The sequence below is a fragment of the Ictidomys tridecemlineatus genome, chromosome 4 (assembly GCF_052094955.1).
Source record: "Ictidomys tridecemlineatus isolate mIctTri1 chromosome 4, mIctTri1.hap1, whole genome shotgun sequence".
NCBI classification, from domain to species: Eukaryota; Metazoa; Chordata; class Mammalia; order Rodentia; family Sciuridae; genus Ictidomys; species Ictidomys tridecemlineatus.
Window position 1 is genome coordinate 115,447,700 of NC_135480.1, and position 25,961 is coordinate 115,473,660.

The following is a 25,961-nucleotide window of genomic DNA, read 5'->3' on the forward strand; positions in this document are numbered from 1 at the left end:
TTGTCATTGTTTCGGGGGGTAATAATATTGACTGTAGTAGCTAACATCAGCAGAGAACTCACCCTGAGCCTTTCACTTTCCCCACCATAGTCCATCTGTTGTCTCCCACAGCAACACTTAAGGTGTGTCATATTATTGATGCAGGGGAATTAGGTAACTTCTAGCATGAAGCTAGAAGGCCAAGAATTTGCTTTGTCTGATTCCATCTATTTGCTTTTTACAATGACAGTCTGTTCTTCAAAGAACTAATGCAAGATGAATCTGGATGAGAAAATCTGGGCTTCTTTTTGGAAAGCTTTGGGAACCAGTCAGTGGAGTTTGTGTTTAATGTTACAGGACATAGGAAGGACGTAGGAGCCATTTATAGCCTCTAAAGAGGTGTGACATGAAGAAAGGGATATTTTAAGAAGATGAGTGTGTCGTTTCCACCGAAGGATACATTTTCTTAAGAAGAGGAAGCAGACCTATAAATGAGATGCTCTTGACCATGAAGGGTTTCTTTTCACTGGGTTTTATCAAGTGGTTTGCCTCTTCTCCACTTGTGTCTCTTAACAAGAATACTTCAGCACTTTAAAAAGTGTACTCAGCTGAAATTTTTTCCTAAAATAATCTTTTAAGTTCTTTATACTAGTGATAAAGCTAATTCATAGCCAGAGTATATAGGTTGTTAGATGAAAACATTCTTAGTATCTCTAAAAATTCACATATCAGCCTCATTTCTGGTGAATCAAAGTTTAGCTTTCTGTGGGTACAGTGATCATCTTTCTCTCTGGCTTTGCCATATTTGCCTCTAGTGGAAGAAAAAAAAAGTATGCCAAGAGAAAGGTGAAAATAATGACAACAAAAAATAAAATATATAAAGTGCTTTAATGTATACATAAATCATTTTCACAGGCCTCACCAAATGTCATACAAAAGTTTACACATAGGAAGTGTTGGGAAATGAAGTCATCATGGTTCCTCTGAAATTCTATACTGGTGTGAGGAACATAGGATAGTAAAATCAAGTCTCATTGGTTTTGGAAGGATAACTTAAATGCAAATCCCCTCGTTTCAGTAACAGACATCTGGAGCAGTAGAGACCATATGTCTCCCTCAGGTCTTCATCCAGTCAACTTCCCTCCTTACAGAAGATCCCTTGGCAAGAATAGGTGAACTTACATCCACATTCATATGCCTAGGTTCCCACAAAAAACTTGGCCATGTCTTCATTTTGATTACACTAACATTTATGTATTTGCCTTTTAGCTTTTTCCATTATCCTCCCAAGATGCTTTTCTTTTTGAATGTCCACAGAGCCAGCTGATCAAAGGTTGTCTCAGTATGGTCACACAAGAGTACAGTTTGATGGCAGAATTAAAAGAGATATATGGACTTCAGTTGGAAAGAAGAATAGAGGTCAATAGAACCTGTGCCTTTTTGTTCTCTACTTTGGTGGTGTATGACACAGCCCCTCAGGAGACCTGAGGTTCTGTAGTCACTGCTGTGACACTGGAGCTCCATCCAGAAACAGCTGTCCAGAGCTAATTTATTTCCTAATGCTGCAGCACTGTTAATTTATAAATTACACTGGTAATTCGAGCTATTATTAATTTCAGATGGTGTAGGGCAAGCCTAATTAAAATATGACACCAATTGCCACACATATGTACCAAGGACTACCATTTAAAATTAATGGGAATATTAAGTGTGACACTGGACTTCGAGATGCTCTGCTCAGTAATTATAGCATTCGTGCAATGAGCCATCTGACAAATGTAGGCCTGTGGTTGGGAGAAATAAACAAAGGCATCATAAGAGGAATCGCAGATTCCTCACTTAAGTCTCATCTCTTCCTTTCCTCCACCCTTTCTCAAATTGGGGTTTTTCTTTTTCCCCTGAAGATGTGTATAAAACAGTAATAATAAAGCCCACTGAGACAAGTAGACCTTCTTATAAACTGGGTCCATGAGTTTGTCTGTGTAAGACTCTCTCTGTGTAAGACTTCCCTGTTTTCTACATGATCCTGTTTCTTCTTGTGAATTTAATGATTTTTCTTGTTGTAACAGACATGAACTATTTTTTCCTTTGTACGTAATAAAGGAATGACTGTATTATATATATGAATGTTATATATAGATGTATGTATGCTATATAGAGATTTATGTATGTTATATATAGATATATGTGTCTCTCTATATATATGTACATGTGTTTGTGTATATATATATATATATATACACATATGTAACTCTTTCATATATATATGTGTGTGTGTGTGTGTGTGTGTGTGTGTGTGTGTGTGAGTGTGGGTGTGTGGGTGTGTTCATATTTCATAATGCATAAGAGTACCTGAGGAAATGGCTCAAGTTGAACTGGTTACTGGCTGGTAGCACAGAACTATCATGACCAAGAAGCAACAGCAGAAACGAACAAATAGTGACCATTCTTTACAAGATTTTTGTTGTTGTTGTTGTTGTTGTTGTTACTATTGTTTTTGTAACTCTTGACTTGACCAAAATGATGATCTTAGCACTGTCATAGAACAAATACAATCATGACTAACATATCACATATATCATCCTTTGAATCATATTAATTTCTTTGAGTTATCAGTTTCATTCTCTGGGTCAGTAGAAACATGTGGCCTTATGGAGTTTTATGACCTAGAGAGAAATGTTCTTTAGTTACTTTTCTGGAACTGTTCATAAGAATATGACTTCAGTCCTCCTAAATCTGGACTTCCAGATGATTATAGGATTAATAGCTAAATCAGCAGGTTTGCAGCACATGAAATTTTTAAAGTCTTTTTATACATAATATATATATGGTTGCTCTAAATAACCCCATGAAATATTAGGACTGTTGGGTACATTATATTGAGAAAATGTTTCTCAGTTGGTAGGGACAATCCCAACTTAAGCTTGCTGATAATAATTTCCTTTTAATAGTATCCTGGTTTAGGAAATTGTATACTACTTGTCTTCATTTAACTGAGAAGGGAGGATAATCCCAGAATGTAAGCAGTTATTTTTGTTGTTTATTTTCCTTTGTCAAGGAAGCTTAGTTTAGTGTGGCTCTGGGAGAGAACTGTAGAACCTGTCCCCTAGGCTTCAATATCTTGGTCTTCCTATAATTGAATGGTCTTGGCTAAACATCAAGTATGGAGTTGGGCATGTAGAGGGTCTTATTATTCACAGTTTTTCTCACTAAAGAAATTGAATCTTGGGAAGATAAAGTGACAGTGAGGTTTACAACCAGGTGTTATTTTTTGAGTTCTGCTTGTGGTTAGAAATCGAGAATATGGCCCCCCAGTTGGTTTGTCTTTAGCATCTTATACTCCAGAGCTCTAACAGATCAACATTGAATAAAATTGATTTTTTCTATAAATTGATTGTCTCATCTAAAAACAAAGTTACATTTATCACATTAGCATTTCTGCTGTCTTTGTGGCATGTGTGTGCATGCACGCATGTTGTGTGTCTGCCAATGTGGCATTTTTAATAAGTTCATGCCCAGGAATACAAACAGCAGCAGATCTACATTCAAGACTCAGTCTGAATGATGCCTTGAGATTAGAAAGGGTTAAAGTGCCTCACTCAGATCCCAGAATGGGACCACTTGGTAATATCTAGGCAGTGTAATGTCAAAATTATTAATTACTTATAGAGTACCATTAGTTATCTAGGCACCACACTTAGTTCAATTAGAAGCACAAACATTTCAGTAGGTCCACTGGGGAGCCAGGGAAAAGTTGGTGGTGAAAGGGGTAGGCAAGGTGGAGTGGGAGAATCTACTTAGTTCCTAAGGATCTGAACTGACAAGTGGCACAATTCTCTTCTCTACAGACATAACCATTTTATACTTCTCTTTCTAAATTTATACTCTTTGTCTTTTTTTCCCTCCTATTTCACTATACCTCACTGCTTCTTCTGCAGCTGTTGGCTTTGTGAGTGAAGATGAATACTTGGAAATTCAGGGCATAACCCGGGAGCAGTCTGGGGACTACGAGTGCAGCGCCTCCAACGATGTGGCTGCACCAGTGGTGCGAAGAGTAAAGGTCACCGTGAACTGTAAGTGGTCTCGCCAGTCCCCGACCCTTCATGTGCATGAAGCTGGCCTGGTTTCACAGCCACAACAACAAGCCACTCAGCAGAATCAACTGCTGACTCAGGATGAAAAAGAATGCAGGACCATTTTCTACATTCTTCTTTCAAGACCAACAGGGCCAAAGTGACATTTGTGTCAAGTGTAGAAGTCATAGTGTCACACACACACACAAAAAAAAAAACCTTAAAGTATATTAATATAATACCAAATGTGACATGACTGGGAGATTACCAAATGTCATTCAATGCGTAAGTTATATAAGTGCATTTTGAGAACCAAAGTTTCCCCATAATTTATTGACACAATGTGGTGAGACCCCCTTCTATGTATGGATATCATCCTTTTATAATTAAAGATGTTGACATTCATGGTATGCATTCAAATTTTAAATTCAAACAGATACATTCTCTAAACCTGCGTACATGTGTATCTAAAAATTTGACTTTTACTAATAGAGGTACAGGATCCGAAAAGTTTGGGAGTCACTGCTGTGCATACCTCATTGTGCTTTGTCAACCATCCAAATTCTCTCTGACATTGATACTATTTTAATTCCCTACTTGTATACCAGTCTTTTTTCTCTGGGTTCTTTTTTTTTCTTTTTAATGTGCATTGATTGATTCAGTTACCTATGGCATTCTGAAGTTTTACCATATTGTTTATGCTGCAGGAAATCTTATGGCAGAACAAAACCCAAGAACCAAGCCAGCAACAAGAATCCTTTCCATTCAATACTTGGGTGGGTGGGCGTACAACAAGGATAGTGTACTACTGGGACCTAGGTAATATGAAGCTTTTTAATGAGTAAGAAAGTACATTTAACAAGGCTATCAGTTTTATGCAATTATGATATTTTTTACTCTATCACAATTTTAAAAGGACTTAAAATTATTTCCAACTCATAAAGATGAACCTAAAATGTAAAGAAATTGAAGCAAAGGAAAACTAATATTAAGAAAAATGAGTGAAAGCTAGGGAAAATAAGCACATGAAATGCATACCACTAAGTGGCTAAGTTCAGGTCCTGTATATAGCTTTGAATTGGTAGAGCAAAGAGAAGAAACATCACTTGCTTTAAGATTTATGCTGTCCATAAGATAAAAGCAATTTATTTGCTTGGGAGAAACACTGCTTTTCCTGGCATTGAGACTGTAGAGAAAATTCTCTTCAGGTATCTTCACAAATGGAACATTTTGAGATAACTCAACACATCATGTATGATATTATTTCTTCAACAAATAGAACAACAAGTATATTATGTCTTCTTCTTTAATACCTCTCAGTGCAAACTGTTGGAATGTCATGGATAGTTTGGTAAAGACTTCAAATGAATGCAAACCAAGTATGTAGCTCTAGTTTGGTTTGGCTGAATTCAGGGATCCATGTCAGAATACTTAGAAAAATGACTGATCTGTACATCCTTCAGGCAATTTTCCATGAATATTATTTCTTGTAACTGAGCTTTTGATGGGAATTGAATAGTTTGAGGTTATATACTTTGGCAAGAACTTGGTGTATAGAAATTCTATAAGGCTGATTAAAGTAGCTGACTGTCAACCCATGAAGTATAGGGTTGATATGTTGGCATCATCCTATGAAAGTTAACAAGTTTTCACGGGAAATATACCTGAATATCTGGTCATCCCACCTCTGCACAGAGGAGAACAGAAGCAATCTATGTTAGAAAGATCATGCTTTTCCTTAGAATGACATTGAAAATGTTTTCATTCTCTGGCACAATTTACAGCAATTTGACAGAGCAAGTTAACAAAAGTAGGGCAGAGAGTAACCAACAAAATCCACAAATGAATAAGGCAGGCTTTTTTCTTTTGAAATGCACTTTGAAGTGCGATGGAATGTCTTCTCTCCGCAGATCCACCATACATTTCAGAAGCTAAGGGTACAGGTGTCCCTGTGGGACAGAAGGGGACACTGCAGTGTGAAGCCTCAGCAGTTCCCTCAGCAGAATTCCAGTGGTACAAGGATGACAAAAGGTAAAGTCCTCTCATCTCCAGTCCTCATCCTTTCTCCTCAGAAGAAAGCTTTTTTTTCAGGTTTCTGATTCCAGATGTTTGCAAATGAATTCCAGTAAAATTCTCTTCTAAGGTTCTCCTACCTGTAGGGGAGAAATAATTGCAACAAGTCTTTCCTTAACATCAATAAAATTCAGCTGGTTTTTTTATGTCACCATGCAGAATTATGAACAGGCCTGAAAGGTAGCATATTTTTAGGAAAGCAAAAATTGCCAAAGAAAGGCCACCAGAAAATTTCTAAAGGCCAGCAATTTTTTTACAGGCCAAGAAAATAATGCGTTCTGCCTGAAGCTATTTTTAACACATTCTCAGGCTTGCTTTAAAGGGTGACTGAGGGGTTCTGGGAGGGGCGCATAAGTTAGCCGCAGCTGGCAGTTCTCCACTTAAATTCCAGACACCATCAGTAATGCGTGCAAGAGTCCATGACCTGATTTAACCTTTCCTTTGTGTCCAGGTTGTTCTTTCTCTGTAGGAGAAAAGGATTGGGGCTATTCCCTTCCTCCTTATTGTTGCAGCCATCATTGGGATATTTGTTGTGAGTCACTGAAGATGATCATTTTGAGGAGTTATCAAATGGCATGTCAGTGCAGGGATCAGCAACTCAGTACAGCCAGGCAACATGGCAATTACTGTTATCAAAGAGCTATTTTTAAGGTGGATGAACAACAAAAATAAATGTGCAAGTGCTGTCTGTTCAGAATATTTTCATTAAAATGGAGGTGTTGGTGCTAAGAATGCAAAAATGTCTCTGAGGTCTATGGGTAGAAGAAGAAGGAGTGATGGAGGCTGAGGGCTGATTAGGGGAAAAAAAAACAGAGAGGAAAAACAAAGAAGAGTGATGTAAGAAATTTCAGCAATTTGTTTCCCATACACTATTTGATGTACCACAACTAATTTGATGCTACATACACTATGTTCAATACATCTTGGTTTTAAGTCAAACATGGAATATTCTTCCACTTTTTGAATCAATAAATGAATTTCATTTGGGACTATCACACACAATCGTAAGATTCATGACCTTATTAATCATCACCCCTCCAAGTGACAAGCAATCCTTTTTACATTTTAAAGACATATCTGAAAGCCTCTGGTAAAGAGTGCTATATTCATTCCGCCCATTTCATGAATGAAAGAACTGACATAGGAAAAGGGGAAATAAACTTACAAAGAAATAAAATTGGCTTTTGTCTTTCTTTCAAGAATTCACCAACCCCCATCATTCTTCACCACCCTTCTTATGTACTAGGAAGAAGCTGAGGCACAAAGATCTATGATGAAAAAAAATACAAAACAACAAAAGAACAACACAAAACAAAACACTATTAAGCTGCAGGGTCAGTTCTTGAATTTTGAATTATCTAGGTCTTAGTGAAAATTAATCAGCTGCATCCCATTATTCTAATTCTTTATAAGAGAAAAATAGAAACAAAATATAGGGGGAAAGCAAGCTCTCAAAATATGCTGAGGAAAATACAGCACAAATGGCCAATGTTGAGATAAATGGAGAGGTTTCTTCTTTTCACAGCAACCGCAGAGGGAGCCACGGTCTGCCCCAACATTTACCAGGGAGGAGAAAGGAGACTGTGATGTTCATTAATGATGCTTCTCAGAGGTCCTTGCTGAGGCAGCTTTGCTTCCTTTTTTATTTTAGTTCTTCTTATGTATTCTCCTTTGCTCCTATCTCCATTGATTTTTCTCTATTTGCCACTCATTCATTTATTCCTTTCCAGTGTCCTCTCATGGAATGGAGTTGCCTTTTCTCCTGGCACCTGGCTGAACAAGTGTATCCCTGCCTTGTGGTCCTTGTCACAATCAGCTATGTCTGTGCCACCAGAGCTACCAGGCAATCTCCATCAGGCAACTCTCAGAAAGAATATCACATTCAACACTGGGGGAGAATAGTTCTTAACCCATCTCCCATTATCAGGGAGATGAGCTGATTTCTGAGGGAAAATGAAAAGAATCTGTGGTGGGTACAGGCAGTGTTCTTAAAGTTTATGGTAGAAATATTTTGGGCATCGTACTAGTGCCACACCACCACCTACTACTTTGTGTGTGTTATCAATCTGAAGCAGAGGAATTGGAATTCTGCACTTAATAAGGGCCACCCAACTACAGAAGCATTAGCAAATGAAAATCTACAATTTCATTAAGAAACTGAAGCCTCGTAGCAGTACTGGATGGGGGTGGGCAGAGTGTGAACACATGGAGAAGGGGAAAGCTGTCATCCCAGGAGCTGTGAAGTGCTGCAAAGTGATACTGGCCACCCTACACTGTTTTTAGCTAAAGACAGTTGAGAGCTGTCAAGCAGGAACCTGCTTCCGGTGAGTTGCTTCCCACTATGGAGCCAAAATCTAATTCACAGCTTAGTTCTGATGTGAAGGATTCTTCTTTCTCTGAGGAACACCATCAAAACCGAGAAAGGGATCAATACTTTGACTGGCTCATGGAAGCCTTCTGGTGGTGGCGTTAGGAGGCTTTCTGGGACAGTACCCCCTAGAGAATCAATGGAGACATAATAAGCTGGAAATATAAAAGTGGTTTCTGACCACAGCAGGATTCCATTTGCACAGTGCAAGCATTTTAATGAAGTCTGTGGACTCAGGCCAGTTCACTGTACCTTGATTTTTAGGCAGGAAGTCTCCCAGAGGAAACATCTTCATAATGAAAAGCAATGCAAAACCCTCAACCAACTTTCTTGGCAGATGGATGAGAACACAAACTAGAACCTGCTTCTCTTTTCTGATAAAATTACCATCATAAGTTTTGGTGCTGGAGAGGATCATTCTGTAATCTCACAGAGATGAGGTTTCTGATAATACAAACCAGCTACACTCTATGCTAAAAAACACCATAACCCAGGGACAGACAGGGATCCTCTTGTCTAACACCAGAAAAACACATTACACTGAAAAACATTTTATATTTGACAAAGCATCTCTTCATCATTGTCTTGCTGAGCTTCACTTTCCCTTTCTGCCATGAATATCGTCCTTCTTGGTTTGGTGATTTCAATACCAGCCATTTGCCTCAGTGCATGTCCCCTGGGCCTGATTCAGTGCACATCCCCACTTGACATCATTTTCTCACTGCAAGTTTTGCTCCACCCAGGCCCTAAACAGTCAACTTAGGCATTTGTTCATGTTTTCCGTGATCTTTTATGAAGAATGTTTTCTCTCCAATATTTTTTTCTCTTTCCTATAGTACAGAATGAGCTTCTGGGCAAGGAATACAAATTTTCAGGGAAAGTAAAAAGTTGATGTAGAGAACTTTCCTTGGCATATTGGCCTGCCACATTGATTGTTCACAGAGACAGTCTTGATTCTACAAAGTCATATTCTTAGTAATTTCTAATCCTTCCCAGATTGATCCCCTATGATACACTGGGGCACTCACTCTTCCTAAGTCCTTCAGAGTTCCCTGATATGAAAATAATCCTTGATTATTTTCTTCTTTTCCCAGATACCCCACAAAAAAGTCTTATCTGTAGAATGTCTCAAGTACTTATGGAAAATTTGTATTGCCCAAGTGCTTGAAAAAATAGTATTTTTCAAACCTTTCAGGTCATGCATCTCTTTGAAGCTTTAGTTTTTCATTGTCATTACCAACATCATCATTGATATCATCATCATCATCACTTTCATTAACATCATTAACAGTTCCGGAGAAATACGCACTTTCCCTTATCCATGGCATAAATGATAGTCTCCTAAAGGCCAGAGAGATGATTGTGTATATTGTTGTGGCATAACTAAGGGATAGCAAGAATAAAATGATGTATTTCTTTTCAGAAGACTGAAATAAGCCATCCTGCCTAGAGTATCTCCATGGGCATGGATCACCTGTGCATTGTGAATGAACATAGGGTATCATTGAGAGGAGGAAATAGTGGGGTTATTATAATGTGTGATGGGGAAACAATGAGAAGTTCATTAATTCTAGAGTCTATTTCCATCCTATGAGAGAAACTGACCATGTCTTTTTATTCTTCTCTTTATGTCTCTTATTTGTTTTAGACTGATTGAAGGAAAGAAAGGAGTCAAAGTGGAAAACAGACCTTTCCTGTCAAAACTCATCTTTTTCAATGTCTCTGAACATGACTACGGGAACTACACTTGTGTGGCCTCAAACAAGTTGGGCCACACCAATGCCAGCATCACATTATTTGGTGAGAATGTGCCCTGAGCTGGGCACTGAGAGAGTGTGAAGTGGGGAGAGTCCCTGTGGAGAAGAAGCTGGGGAGGAGGCTCTAGAAGGACGGGTATCAGAAGTGAGTTGGGCAGGCAAGAGGGAAAGAAAGATGAGAAAGAAGAGAGGAGAAAGAGAGAATGCAGGTATGAAAGTAGATATTGGGAATGGGAAAATAGAAATGAAAATGAATTTTCATTTCATTCTATAATGAGAAAAATTCTAAATCAGGAGGAAAAGGCTTTGAGATGCTAAAAATGACATTTATGTTTTTGTTCTTGTTTCCTCAGTGGTGTCTCCTAAACTGACATGGAGACTATAATTGAGTAAAATAGTAAAGAGCCCAGAGAAGAGTATTTACTATTTCAATATTTTGCTCACTGGGTTAATATAACATGTTCCCTTTTCTAAAATGTTTTTCCATCTTTTGGAAAATAAGATAAATCAAATTGTATTCATCAAAATAGAACCACAGGTCTTGGGATCCTTAATAATATTAATTTCAGAGGGAGAAATAATGTAGAAAATGAGGATTTTCCAAGTTCCCCATTTGTACCATTGGATATTGTCTGGCTGGATTAAAACATTCATCCATCCAAACCATCATCTTGAAATATGTTGCATAGTCATTCATGCATTCATTTCCTAAACAACTCTTTATTAAAGGATTAATGTATATAAGGCAAATTTCTCTAATTTCATTATGCATTTGGCAACTATCTTATTGCCAGAAGCAAGTGAACCAGCTCTCTGGTAGACCCCGGATGCCCCACCTCTCTGCCCAGAGACTATCTATGCAGAGGTGAGCTTATGTCCCTCTCTGTCAACAGGCAGAAACTGCAGGTGCCTGGCAATGGCTTGGCACCTTGATGGATGCAAATATTCCCTGCACAACACATGGTTAATTTCTGGTTGCCTTTTGTGCAAATCCCTCCACACCCTTACCACACTTAGTGGTTCTGGGACTTTTCAAATCCATTCTCCAAAAACCCCATGTTGAAAAGTACTCTTAAATGTAACATAAAAGGGGAAAAAAGGGAGACTTTGACAGATAATTGGCAAAGACATAAATTGTGGTTATTCCCAGAAGTCCTGGATAATCCATGCCCTCAAGGGCCACACCCCTGCCCTAACCCTGCCATATGACCTCAGTAGAAGTGTATGTTCCATTGTGACATCTTTGCTTCCAAATCACATTCTCCCAGCCTCTTATTCTGCACATAAAATAAAGCCCAGCTTTATCTGAGAGGACTGGGAAAAGGAAGGCTGCCCTTGATCCCAGAGCCTCTAGCACAGAATGGACAGAGCTATGATTAGAGTGATTGATCTGCCTGGCATCTCTCACACAGGGAGAGTCATGAGTGCTCCTCACATTTGTCACGCCTTTTTTTTTTTTTTTTGACAGATGTCTGTCTGCAGGCAAGAGGGCCAGAATTAGAAAAGAACAGGCCACTCCTTCCTCTGTCTTGCAAATCTAAGCTCTTCCACACTTTCCCTTCTCCAGCTTCCCAAGTCCTACTCTGCAGCCACAGGAATCCTGATTCCTATAAATAGTCTTCCTCCTCCTCTGACCTTTTCTTTCTTCTGATTTGGATGCAGAAAATGGCTTTGCCATTGACTTTATCACTACTGTCTAATTCCCTAGCCTCCTCCCCTTAACCCTTCTCAAGATAAGAATAGGGAGAAGCAGCAAACTTAAAAGAAAAAAAAAGGAGTGAAATAACTGGAGTTTATGACAAGACAAGCAGTGAACCATGTGTCATAAACACGCTCGTTTCAGCAGGCCCATTTGTGACCATTACAACTCCTTCTTCTCCCTGCCCTCCCCCCATTGCTTTAAAAGCATTCAACCTGTGCTAACTTTTGGGAGTACTTCGGCCATTGTCAGCTTTCTAGAGTCCAGGGTTCTCTAAAACCAACATTATACAACATTATACTATGTGAATAAGATTAGAAAGACTGGTTCAAAGATGAATGGGTACATGTGGGGTCCTCTTTAATGCAGGAATTCTCAAAGATTAACCCCATTAATGTTGAAGATGAGCATTTTCAACCCTTTAATTCAAGCCAAGTCTAGTGCAGATATTATCATGGCTTCTAAGTTCATTATTGAGTTTATTTTTTTTTATCAAGTTGCCCATCATTATTATCATTGAGGTTCCTATCAATGAAGTCTTTTGACAAATATAAATTTATTAAGAGATTTTCCATGTCATTTTCCTTTAAGTTCTATCAAGCAGATTGGGCAGATGGAAAAGCAGCAGCATTTACTTCACATGAGTATATGAATTCATGATGAAGTTCATTCTCCAGTTGCTTTACCAGAAAGCCAGCTAAATTATCATAATTTTGCCACCACCTTGTACACAAATTGCATGCTCTTTCCATGTGTCCTAGACATTGAAAAGTGAGTAATTCTGATGCAAGATATTTCCATTATGATCAGGATCTTGGGGAGACTTAAGAAAAGAAGCAGCATGCTCATTCCTATCTCAAACTAAGTGGGCTCCAAGCATCTCATCTCTGGGATTTCAGAACTGGCAGTAAACAGGAGAGTTCTGCTGCCACATTCCTAAATCAGTGATTCCTGGGAGATCATATTCCAATCATATTGCCATGAGATCAGAAGTTCTTGAAGTTGAACTTCTTTGAAACACCAGGGGTGAGGATATGGGAGAGAAATCTCTCTAGAAAGAGGCTTCAGTCATTTGTTTCAAATCAGTACGTCAGCTCAGCACAAGTGCCAAGTGAATTCATTTGTACTGGAAAATATATATAGTGGCCAGGTCCTGTTCTTCCCAACCATCCCATCCAATACAAAACATAAAGCATCTCAGTGTTTTTCTTGCTGCACCTTGTCCTACCACCTTTGGTTTTTGTGTCTTCCTTTATTTATCCATTTCTCCAAAAATGCTTGTAAAAAGACAGTATACAAACTATATATGACAAATATATAGCTACTGTATATAATATATGTGTTTGTTTTCATTTTTCTCTCTTGTTGTCCCTCACCCGATTTAGAACTAAATGAGCCTACAAGCTCAACTTTGTTGCAAGGTCAGTATCCCCCTTGCTTTATGTTTTCTCTCCCCTCCCTTCAATCCCAGAGCCCCCACTCCTCTCCCTTTCCCCTGTTGTGCATTACCTGACACTCCTTTCAGTAAAATTGTTTAGAAGATGGTGGTGGAAGGCTCTTTAAGGAAGTTATTGGGATCTGGTGAAAATCCAATGACAATTCTCTTTTCTCTGCTCACCCCTTGCCCACAATGCCCCAGGAGGTTTGCAAAGGGAAAGGAAAATAAATATCATTCACATCTCCAAACCCAGAGATTAGCATGAAGGCAAAAGGTTAAAACTAAATCTGAACTAAAACCAACTGAGCAGCTTTCATAAAGAATCCTTTTGATAGTCCCTCAGCAACAAGGTCAAACACATATATTTGGATGATTGAAATATTCCATCAAGTGCATCACTTGGCTCACATGACTCTCCAAGGGAGGGAAGCAGGCTGGTGCAGCATGCATGTTTGCCTACAAGTAATGATCTAGAGAGGGTGCCTTCACTTTTAGTTCAGAGCCTGACCTTCCATAGTTCTCTGTTTTGGGGTAAGTCACTAAATTTTATTCAATTTTCTCTTCTATAAAATACAGTCGATTTGTCTTATCTACCTTACAGAATCAGACAATATTCAACTGAAAATATGTATTAAAAAGACTTTGAAAACAGGTGCATTTTGAATCTCCAGATACAAGTCAAAGAGAAAGAGTTACTTCGATGGAGACCATTCCTTCATGGAGCATCCTATGGGGTCCATTAACTCATCCTTCAAACCCTTTTCCCAGTCCCTTGACATCCCTTCCACATCAAGTCCTTTTCTCATGTCCACTAATCTAGTGTAAATGACCCATTAAGAACATGCCTGAGCATTTGGGCTGAGGGGTAGAATAAAACTGGTGCCTTTTGGGTGCTGTAGTTCTCCTCTTTAGGACAGTGCTGAGTCCAGCAATAGCCCTGCAGAAAGACAGCTTGTGAAAAGAATGAGGGGAATGGTTTTTCCCACCTCCCAGCCCAACCTTCCCACCTCCCTCTTCCCACCTTACCCTGTTCCACCATTCACATTCCAGATGTTCATCCTGTTCACCCATTCATATTCTAACTGTGCAAATGATCATAGAAGGACAGTTTTAGACCTGGGAGGTGGATGGGGAGAGAGAAAGAAATGAATTATGTGAGGAGCTGTTTGACAAATGAGGAAAAATGCTTGTATCTTGAAAAGAGTCAGGGCTGCATAGTTCACCTTAGTGATATATAGTAACTTGGTAATGAACCATGAACAGGAAAACAAAAGAAAGAAAGAGGAAGGAAGAGGAAAGTAAATGAACATATTCAGATTCAAGTTATGATTTAATGTATGATTATTGAACCACCATGTGAGACATAGTCACAGATATGAAACAGCATTAGAAAAGTAGCTAACATAAATGGCATTAAAGGAAGGAGAGACTGAACTTACAACAAATGATTCTTCAGAAGTGCCTTCAGAAGTTACTAAGTAATTCTGGCTACTTAGGGCTTTATTCTCAGAGGATTCAGAAACATTTGAAACTTGGGTAGTGGTTTCTAGTAAGCTAATATATTCAGCTAAAGTTATATGCATCATTTCACGTCAAAGTCATTAGCAAAAAAAAAAAAAAAAAAACAAGCCGAAACAAAAATAAAAACAACCTGAACATTTTGCCTAGTGGCTGAATACGGGACTTGGAGCTGGAGACATTGTTATCAGGATCTACCTACCAAGAGAGGGCTGGGTTGTGTTCTCTCTCTCTCTCCCTCTCTCTCTCTCTCTCCCTCTCTCTCTCTCTCTCTCTCTCTCTGATATATATATATATATATATATATATATATATATATATATATATATATATATATATATATCACTCTCTCTTCCCTCCCCCAGTGATTTTATTTTATATGTTTATTTTTGTGAACTGATTGATTTGGGTGGAATGATCTCTATGCCAACTTTCTAATTTCATTCTCTGGAAGTATTCAGTCCCTCTTCCCAGCAACCAGAAGTAGTAAGTCATAGACATTTGCAATATTCTGACAGCTGAGTTGTGTGGTCTTTAGTATAGCTGCTGGACTTTTTGATACAGCTAGGAATATTTTAAAGGAAACAGACCTTGACCCTGGGCACACTCACCTCATTCATCTGTGCTCAGTTTTCCTTCTTCCTTTGCTACTCTCTGATGCAGTAGAGAGCTACCTGTTTTCTCAGGGAATACCTTCAAGTTATGCACATCTTATCAGAGAAATGTAAGAAAGATTTATACCAACATGTGGATTTCCACTGACAGGGAACACTGGTTTTTCAGAGAAGTCAAAGCTATTTTTGCTACACAATATCTGGATAGACTAGAAGGATTTTGATAAGGGAATTTCATTCCTCCTCAGCATTTTTTTGCCACCCTTGAAGTATTTCTCTGCCTCCCTTTTGCAAACACAACAGATTGCATGTCACCTTCTCGTATTAATATTTGGTGGTGCAGGATTCTTGCAATGATAAATAAGGACTCGGTGCTATGCCAACCATCCCTCATGAAACTTTTGCACAGGCCAGTATGCAGGGGCCCACACTGCAAGCTCAGCGGCTCCTGGGCTGCTCATTTCCCATCCATTGGCCTTTTGTCTTTTATCTTCTAGGCATTAAGGCAGATTTGATGATATCAGTGGGCTGGGAAATGTGGGCTGATTAATGCCTGTGAACCTCACAGTGACCATCAAACCAATTTATTAAAGAATGGGAAGCAAAAGTAAAGTCTAGATATCAGAAAGAAACAATTGCAACCACAGAAAAGATGATCAGTGCTTCCCTGCAGAGGATTAAAAATAGTTAATTAGGCCAAGCCACCAAGGCACCCACAATTAGCATTTCTATGGCACCTGTATGTTAAAAATAAGAGAAAGTGCAAAAAAGAAAAAAAAGAAAAATTTCCCTCATCCTCTTTCTGGAAAGGTGGTATATCTGTTCTCATCCAGCATACCTCTGCTTCTTATTCAAATAAGACAACAGCCCAGAGCTTTCCTGACTGTTGGATTCAGCCATGAGTATTCAGCTTTTTGCTGGAAAAAAATATCACTATGAGTTGAGCTGAAACATTGAATACTGACCAGTTGGAGACTTAGGGTGTATGTAGGGGATTCTTTTACGTTGCATTTTCTTCTTTTTCTTTCTCCCTTTTCTTTTCCCTCTTTCCCCTCTTTTCCTTTCTACCTGTATCCCCTTTCTTCCCTTCCCTCTCTTCCTTCCTTTTTCTTTCTCATGACTGTATTTTCCCACTCTATGTGGCTCCCTCTTAATGCATCATTAACAAAGTGATCATCTAAATTTCAGTCAAGGTCCTGCTGAAGAAGGATGTATGCTTGGATTATCAGGGATTGTTTCTTTTCCTGATAGCAAGGTCTTACTCAAACACTTCAGTTTGTGGCTCGAACTGGCTTTGAAGCCACAAGCAAGATTTGTATTTCTAGAAGGTAGAGCCAACAGAAACATGTCAAGCATGTTTTGGAGGACTGACATTGAGCAGCATTCTTCTTAAATCACTTCTTAGTGACAAAGGTAAAGGAATGATGGGCCAGAGCATAGCATGGTGGGTTTGAAGTAACTTTCATGAAGCTTATCATGCTTAGGTTTCCCTTTCTGTGCTAAGAAAGGGTACAAGAACATTCTGTTTACCTGGAAGGATTGACACATTGCTACCTGGAAAGACCCAAGGTTAAGTTCTAGCTGAGGTCATGGGTGAGTGTCAAATTGTTCTTTATCTTCATGGATGCTCTTTAGCATTGAACTTCTTTGAAGTAGTGATTGTTATAGATTTAGCAGGGGTGGGGAGCGGGGGAGCTAGACAGGAACAATTAAGCTAAAGTTGTTTTCAGATCATTTCTATACAGATAATCTCTTCTGGTTGTCTAGAGCAGGAACTTTCCCTTTGATTTTTTCCCCTCTTCCTGACAGTCCCAACTGCCAAATGGAAATGTCCAGTGCTCTTCCTCTAAAAGTCTGAACCAGCATCCCCTTCACTCTGTGGGTGACTGTTCCCCAAGCTTACCCTTTATTGCACTGCTTATGGTTTGGGGGTAAAATGTGTGTGACTATTCATCTTCTCAAGTCTCTCTTCAAACTGCCTTCATCCCAGTTATCTTTTTTCACACAGGGAGATCCAGAAATCAGTGCTACCTGAATGAGAACATTAGTAAAAAATGCCCTTCCTAAAGTTCTGGCTGTTTTCAAGGGCCCAGTGAGCACTCTAGGGAACTGTCCCTGCTAAAGGCACAGACAACATAGAACCATCACTTCTGGACTTTCTCTACTGTCCCAACTTTACATCAGATCTTCCTTCAATCATAAAACATTTAACCATAGATCACCACTTATGTTTTTATATCTTCAGAACAATTTCTCAGGGTTGCTAAAGTCCACTTCAATAGAGAGGGATATCATATATCTGTGCCTTTAAAAACACAATGAGATCTTGAATGCACAAGGATGTATTCATCTGACTTTGAACAAACATTATAGCTGCATTGAGGAAGACAGTTGTATCTAGGTCATCTTTCTATATCTGAGGACATTTGTCAGTTAACATAGATTTCGAAGCCATCCCTTCAATCAAAAGTCTTTAAGGACACTTTTCACCCTCTCAGTACCAAGTGAATAATTGCAGAGGCTGCTAAAGAGGGAAGTAAGAGATTAGAGATGATTACAACTTCTGACCAGACAAAAACACCTCCTATCCACAGAAGAGCTGGGGGAGCCTCTGTGACGTGTTCCAAGAGTTTGAAGCTAGCAAATTGGGAATCTTCCCTGGTCTAACCAACAAAGAGGAACTGGCTCCCCAGCATTTCTACAAGGAGGTACATCAGGTACAACTGTGGCAGCACAGGTCTGGATCTTTACTGCCTCATGTGACCCAAAGAGATGAGACCCAACAGGACCAAGCTGGTATTGTCTGACTCATCAAGAAAAGTCAAACTTCAAAAATCTGGGCTCTTCTGGCACTTGAGAGCTTATTCACTGGTGTTTCTAAAATGTATAGCTAAAATCAGGTGAAAGTTTTATACTTCAAACCAAACATAGGCACCCATATTAAAACTACGGTATTTTACATCCATCTGTACCAGTCACTTTTGTACTTAAGACCCACACTTCAACACTTAGGAGTTACTCTGATGGCCAAATACAGAAATTTGTTTTACAGAAAGGTTTTGACATGACAGCTCAGGCTGCAGAGGTGTCTCCTGTTAAAATGAGGTGGATATTTTGGCTCTGCTTTAGTCTGTGGTCTGTTCTGACCATTACTCATACCCTTTCTTAGTCCCAGTTCACTTCTAGCTGCCTTAGAACATTGACATGGGTCACTATGAGTGCTGGGCTCTGGTCAGGACAACGAGAAGGAGGCTCAAGAGGCCTGGGGAAGCTCTTGGGCCTGAAGAATCACCAAGTTCCTAAAACCATCTGAGGGAAAAGTGAGCACTTCTAACTACTTTCTATCTTAACAGTGGCCTGTTTTTTAATTTCTTTTAGAAGTGAAAACTACAGCCCTGACCCCTTGGAAAGGTTAGTATATTTATTTTCAGGAAGCTGCTGCTTGGTGGGGTATGTAAAACTCTTTCCCTTCCTCCAGGATGCCTTCTTTTCTAAGCTCACACCAGGAAGCAGCCCAGAGGGAACCCTTCCCTGACCTTGAGCATCTCTGTGTCAATTTCTATTGACCCTGTCCCTAAGGACATCCCATTCTCCCTGGGTAGCTTCCACTTGCACAAGTCTAACTTGTCTTTGCTGACGGCACTAATGAGCACCTGTCAGTGCCCAGAATAGCTGCATCTCTGGGCTCCTCTGTACCAGGCCTGCCTCTTTCCTTGCACAGGAATGCTCTAATGCAGTGATCTTCTTAGACTTTGGCCTTGCATGCTGCCCTTTGCTTATTCCCTTCTCTCTCTCTCTTTCTCTCTCTAACTTGGAACTGGAAGGGCAGTGATGGGAGGGAGGGAGAAATGGGAGGAAGGGGGAGGTTCTGGGGTGAGTCACTTGGCTAGGAATAAAATATGTCTTATTTGTGGCTTTCATTCCTGCCAGATGTTTCCGATGGATAATTGACACTCATCACAGTTCTCTGGGACCCTAACTGTCCTGGTAATTAGTCTCTTTAGGCTTCCGCAACTCTCTAATGAGATAGAGGCAATAAAGACATCCAATGTGAAGTGGAAGTGTTGCTGGATGAAGAACAGAGGCCTCAAATGTGTGGCCCTATCACCAGGCAGATGGACAGAACTGTCACTCTGGCAGGCACCACCTCTAAGAGGCCTTGCTCCCAGGACACTATGATTCTTGTCTGCCTGGACAAACAACCTCATCTCATACAATTTTTTTTTAACATAGCATTCATTTAGAGTGGGAAAAAAACAGTCATATGTCTGTGGTGCCCACCTTAGCCAGTTCCCAGTTATTGCAGGCTCTGTGGGCCTCACTCTTTCTTCTCTTTATTTCCTGAAGATCAAGAGTTGTACAAAAAAAAGCAGTTCTGAGTTAGTGGGAAGAAAATTGCCTTTGGAGACAGAAGTCAGGGGACTTGGGGAAAGCCACTTAAGCTCTCTGAATTTAAGCCTCCATTTATTATAAAAGAGATAATAATCTGCATCTCCTATATGAGTGTCGTCAGCACTGTGATAGATAACTTTCCACCTGAAAGCATCCTACCTGAATTCCTTGTCCATATAACTTTGATTCTATATAGACATTCACTCAGCACCAAAATTTTTAGTGACTTTTATTAGACAGTTAGAGAAAGGGAAGAAGGGTATCTGGAAGAGGAAACTGAGGTAAAGCAAAGACAAGATAGGAAAGTAATTTTTTTTCCCCTCTCATTTGGTTTGATTTCTTTCCCCAAGTATAATCTTAAGAGAAAGAAAACACAAGGATAAAGTAATTATGGACACATCAGTGCAGTACTGTCTACTTCCATCAACAAACATCTATTGAATACCTACCATAGGCCAATGAGACACAGACTCTACCTTTAAGAAACACGTATAACAGAGGAGAAACTACAAGTTATACAAACAAAGACAATTTGAATATGGCAGGGGTAGGGAGTTTTTTAGTAGAAGAATGTATAAGATATTGAGAGTGTCAACCCAAGTGGATTAAGAAAGGTTGCCTGGAAGAGGTGATTGAAGACCAGAACAGAATCTAGAATAAAGAATGGGGGTGAGTTAGATGAAGTACATCTCATGTAGAGGGGCAGAATATGTGAAGTTGAGGAATAAAAAGAATATGGCTAGAGGGTGCCCACCCATGTGTGTGTGTGTATATGCCTACGTGTATATACATGGGCCTGTTTTACATGGGACAAAAGGCATTGGAAGATGAGGCAGGAAGAAGGGCTGACGAGGTAGCTAGCAGGTAGATCATACAGTAGGGTGCATTTTCTGCCAAAAAAATGTGAACATTTTTCTTAAGACTAGAAGCCTCAGATTAGCAGCATGATTAATTTGGGATTATAGAAACACCACCTTGGAATTAGCATAAAGAACAGATTTGAGGGGTCAAGGCAGCAGGTGGCAAAGCCCAGGTGGGGAACATTTTGTGAATGGAGTGGTGGGGATAATTCCTGCTGTCTCCTTTGGGAGGATTGTGTGGGGTACCTGTGCCTCAGGGAACACCTCTGTTTCCTGCCCTTTCTCTCTAGCTTCCTCCAGTTTCCTGCTAGAATCTATGGAAACATAGTAGTTAGGGTCATGGGGAGGAGGAGGACTGCCTGTGTGGACTAGAGGGTGTGGGCAGACTGGACTTGCAATGCTCAATGTGCATTACTCATGCACAGTGACTCTAACAGCCCCTTCTCAGGCCTGAATAGGAGATCAGAAAGGCCCCTGAGCTTCTCCAAGATAATGCTATAAGCAAGAGGAACCATAGAGAGGCTCTTGGTGCCCTTTTTCTGTTTTCTGTAGAAAACATTGTCCCTCGCACAATGGGTTAGAACCTGTCTTGAAAGACTCCCTATAGTGCTTCTTAGCAGGAAGCAGAGCCACAAAAGAACTCTGAGGGGTATCCAAACAAGGTGACACAAAGAACACTGGGCAGAGCCTCCAGGCCATTGTGACTTGACACTGGGGGGTGGCCTTTGCCAGCTCACAGGTGCCTCTTAAGCTATGGAATACCTCACCCAGAAACAAGATGTTCAGCCTTTTCTTACGTGGTACACAAGTCAGGCCCCTGTTGGGCTGTACACCTGACTCGTGGTTCTGTTTGCAGGTCAGGCCTGCAAGGAGGAATGCAGGAGAGAAGGATGCTCTCAGGGATTTGGCATTTGTTCTCCAACTCTTTTACCACTAGGCATCTTGTTAGCCATGATGGGGAGCTGACAGGAAGAGAACAGGGTATTCTGAGACTGAGTAGAGAGTTGGTTTCAAAGCTGTGTCTGTGGCGTGTTCAGAAGAGCGAAATCGGTAAAAGAAACAAGAGTTCAGGTGTCAACAACTCTGGGTCCTTCCCTGAGCAGAGGGTAACAGATATGCAGGACACATTTGGAATTGTTCTGGGCAATGTGCATATATGGAGATGGAATGTGACCACTAGATCTGTCCAGGGGAGACATGGAACTGGGCTCCCATAAAAGCCTTTTGGGTCAGGAGGACTTGGAAATAATAATCTTTGTCTCTTAGATTCCTTAGTCTCAGGTCCAGGCAGGGTTCGTGTTGGGAAAGGTCTTGGAGTGGCCCAGAAGAAAGGACTTTATCAGAGGAGAGAAACATAGCTTCTTACCCTTAAAAGTGACAGAGAATGGCTTCTTTCCTTTGGCTCCAAGGAAAATGTTCTGTAGATCACAGGGGTGGTTTGTGTGGTAACATAGTAGTTAGATTCCAGAAGACAGGACCAGTTAGTGTCCTATCTTAAAGGACCAGCAATTGAAATGTAAATCCTCATGCAAGTCCTTTTGTAACCAAGGATTTTTGTGGCCCCAAAGATGCCATCAGTTTTGTGTTGCCCAGCAGGTCACCTCCTTGCAGGGTGGAGAGTAGAATAGATTTCCTGAGGACTTCTCAACTTGGGGATTTTCACTGCTGCAAACTTCTGGCCTTGAGAAAACTGAACTAGATACCAGAGAAACAAGAGTTGCCCTGCTACATCTCAAACTTGTGACTATTTAGCTACCACCCCCAGATCAAATATTTATTCCAAAGTGATAAAAAATACAATCACATGGGTAGTGGCCCCAGGTCTGAAGTTTGTCGTGTCCTTGACAGGAAAATCCCATATGGAATCAAAAGGCTAGGTTTGATTCTGAACTGACTTAATTAGAAGTGACTCCAGTGCTGAGCATCCAAGTCAGTCAAGCAGGTTCAGGCTCTGTCGTTTATTCCCAACCCTGTGAAGAAATGGACTGAGTATAACCATCAGCTTTAAATACCTCTGTGAAATTCAAGGCAGCAGAGAATGTGAGGACACACCCAATCACAGAGGTATCTTAGTTAATCAGTCACTGAAGTCACCTGGCATCCAAACTTAGGTATTTTTCAGGAATCATAGATCCATTTGGAATTGAGGTTTCTTGGCCACAATGGTCTAAGTAGCCAAAAAGCTGATGTTTCAGAGCAATGGAGAAATTACTAGGGAAATTTTTGGACTTGCTTCTTGTCCTCTTGCTTCTTGTGTTCAGCTCCATCTCAAAGAGCATCTGCTTTGCAGGCCTGGTTAGTCTGTGCCTCATAGGGAAATGTGCCCTCCCTTTCCCTTGCTTGTCCTTCAGGATGGGTCCCCAATTGGTTTTGTCTTCTGTACTCCAGTGTCCATTTAAATCTTTAATTACATCAATGTCCATGCAGAAAACAGCCTCCTCTTTCTTTACTTTGTCCCATCTCCACTCTGTTGGGCTGATTTGGCGCCTTCCGGCATCTGATTCATGAGTTACATCTGCTATTATCTTGTCCAGATGGGCAAGAGGCCAAGCACTCCAGGTAGAACCCAGCGCCCTACCCTGAGATGGAGTGATTGACAGAATGGACTCTGTGCCCCATGCAGCAGTAGCAGCCGGCAGACAGATTGTTGTTTTCAACAGGTCCTTTTCTGAACAACAGGTTGAGCAGCTGGAGGGTTGTGTGAATGATCAAGGCAGTCAGAGCTCAGAAGGGGTTAGGTGAGAATACAAACTTTGCAAGGGGTTATTTTATTGAAACTCCATGTAGGATATTTATTCATCAGCCACCTTCTTGAACTCGACCTTGAGCCATGGCCTTAGCATGTTTATAAAACAGTAAAGGAGTGATGCCAGCAGGATGCTTTAACCTGAGCCTCCTGTTCTCTACTTGCCAGGGAAGGCTTCCCATGGTGTCCTGTGTGCATGGATGGGTCAGAGCTTGAGAAAGTTCATTTCTAATGCTGGACCTGAAATAGCTGATGCTCCACTTTAGGGATGCCTCAGAAGAGCTAAGTCTTATGACACCAGACCAGGCCACTCACAGGATTTTCTTCCACTTTACAACAGGCAGCTCATGACCAGTGCGTTCTTTTCACAGGCCCCGGCGCAGTCAGCGAAGTGAACAACGGGACGTCGTCACGGAGGGCAGGCTGCATTTGGCTTCTCCCTCTTCTGGTCTTGCACCTGCTCCTCAAATTTTGATGTGAGTGCCACTTCCCCTGCGGGGGAAAGCTGCTGCCACTGCACCAACAACACAACCGCAACGGCAACCTGACAGCAACAATAAGAATCAAATGAAATTCAGAGAAACACAGCCTACTGGGACAGAAATTCGAGGGAGGGAAACAAAGAATACTTTGGGAAAGAAAAAAAAAATGTTTTAAAGAGGAAATTGAAAATTGCCTTGCAGATATTTAGGTACCACTGAGTTTTCTTTCTTTTCCCAAAACGGGAAGAATGCACACCCGGCTTGGGCCCACCCGCAAGCTGCACCGTGTGACCTCTCTGTTGCCAGGGTGGGCAAGGGCTCAGATGCTGGGCCCACTAAAGTGCCCCACCATGGAACATTCTGGAGTCGGCCATCCCAAATTCCATCCGTCAGTAGAGACAAACGCAGAGTGAGCCATGCAGGCTCAGATGTGCCACGGCGGGCCCTTTGGTAGACTGCGCCACCATTGTGTGTGTCATGAAATGTGAAATTAAAAAAGAAAGAAAGAAAAAGGAGACAAGACAGCCTGACAGCAACAATGATCCCACAAACAACAGTCACAAAAAAATCTTGTTAAACATTTTTTTTTTCTGTTTTTCATTTTACTACATGGACATGATGGAAAATAAGGGATTCTGATTCATTTATTAATTTTATTAATTATATTTTCTGATATGAGTCTAGAATTAGTGCAAAAACAAGACAAAACTAAAATATACACACATGAGAGGGGTAAAGAGAAATGTGTTCGTCAAACATTATAAAATGAATAGTGTATCTCTTAACTAGGTTTACAATAGGTGGACCACACACTAGGAATAAGGACCTGGTGAGGATTTGGCAGATCCACCAAAAAAAAAAAAAAAAAAACACCACATCCAGTTTAACCAACCTCTCCACCAGCGCTACAGATTCCTCCTTTTCTGGCATTTCATGCAGACAATACTATGCTATCTACATACTGTTTAGAAATGGAAAGTTGATCACACTGTATCTTGGGTTTGTTGGCTATGCTTCCTTTGATGACATATATTATACAGTATATATATACATATATTTTTTTTTGTTAGAGTTCTAGCCATTTTGTTTCTCAGCAGGGTCCTTTCTCAGACATTACTGCATGCTGTATATGGCGTTAGCTGTGTGTTGATCTTCTAAAAGATGATAGAGTTTACTGGTAATTGTGTAATCAGCTCCTGCCTTTTTATTTTCTTGGGTTATTTACACGTCAGAGACATTTATAAAAAAGTGAAAAGCAAAACAACTAATACCAGGCGCAGCATTTTTCCAGGTGTGGCTCTCTGAGGCAAGGCCCTCTCGTCCCAGGTTGCCTCACTTCTCCATCACGCCTCGGGGCATTAACAGACAGCAAGCAACTGAACAAACTAAACCGTCAGTAACCACTTGCTTTAGCCCATTATGGGAATCCCTGATGCCTTTGTGACCACTGGAGAATTTAATCCTCTTGGTTGATTTTATTTAATTTCCCACCTTTGTGTGAGTGTGTATGAAAGAGAAGAAAAATGCAGTTTTTAGGTAACCTTTTTTTTCCTCCCCCGAAGTCTGGGAACCAGAGCGGCCTCGGGAGGGGTTCTGGATGTGATGAGGGAAAGTGGGATTGGGGGTTAGGGGAGGGAAGGGTTGTCTCTGACTTGACATTAAAAAGTGTTCCATGTCCCTCTTTACCTGGTGTGGTACCTCATTCTGCAGCAGGGGAGGGGAGAGGTACAGAGCCTACCTGGCCAGGACTGAAGAACAGGGAGTGGGGACGGGATCTTGTACCCCCTTCCTGGAGTGGGTGGGAGTATACTGAGACAGGCAGCCCAGACAGGAGACCACCTCACAGAAGCAAGGGGTGGGGACTGTCTTCAGTACCTTCAGAATACCATGGCCTGGCTGCTGGCACCCCACTTGTATTTAAGTCCTTCACCTCCTCATAGGGGAGAATTTCAAATCCAGTCA

At 40.6% G+C, this 25,961-nt stretch overlaps 1 protein-coding gene across 8 annotated transcripts in view; it reads left to right on the top strand.

Moving 5' to 3' along the window:
• Ntm (neurotrimin) overlaps positions 1 to 25,188 on the top strand; it is a 943,571-nt gene extending 918,383 nt beyond the window's left edge. For 5 of the 8 annotated variants that reach the window (XM_078047338.1, XM_021730122.3, XM_078047341.1 and 2 more), the window contains 6 exons: positions 3,918 to 4,052; positions 5,963 to 6,083; positions 10,142 to 10,293; positions 13,335 to 13,370; positions 18,898 to 18,930; positions 23,889 to 25,188. In XM_078047338.1, the coding sequence (XP_077903464.1) occupies positions 3,918 to 4,052; positions 5,963 to 6,083; positions 10,142 to 10,293; positions 13,335 to 13,370; positions 18,898 to 18,930; positions 23,889 to 23,992 (581 nt within the window). In that variant the 3' untranslated portion in view covers positions 23,993 to 25,188. The remainder of the gene's footprint in view (positions 1 to 3,917; positions 4,053 to 5,962; positions 6,084 to 10,141; positions 10,294 to 13,334; positions 13,371 to 18,897; positions 18,931 to 23,888) is intronic. The other 3 variants (XM_040285559.2, XM_005330720.4, XM_005330721.4) reach the window with 3 other exon arrangements.
• Positions 25,189 to 25,961: the final 773 nt, after the last annotated feature.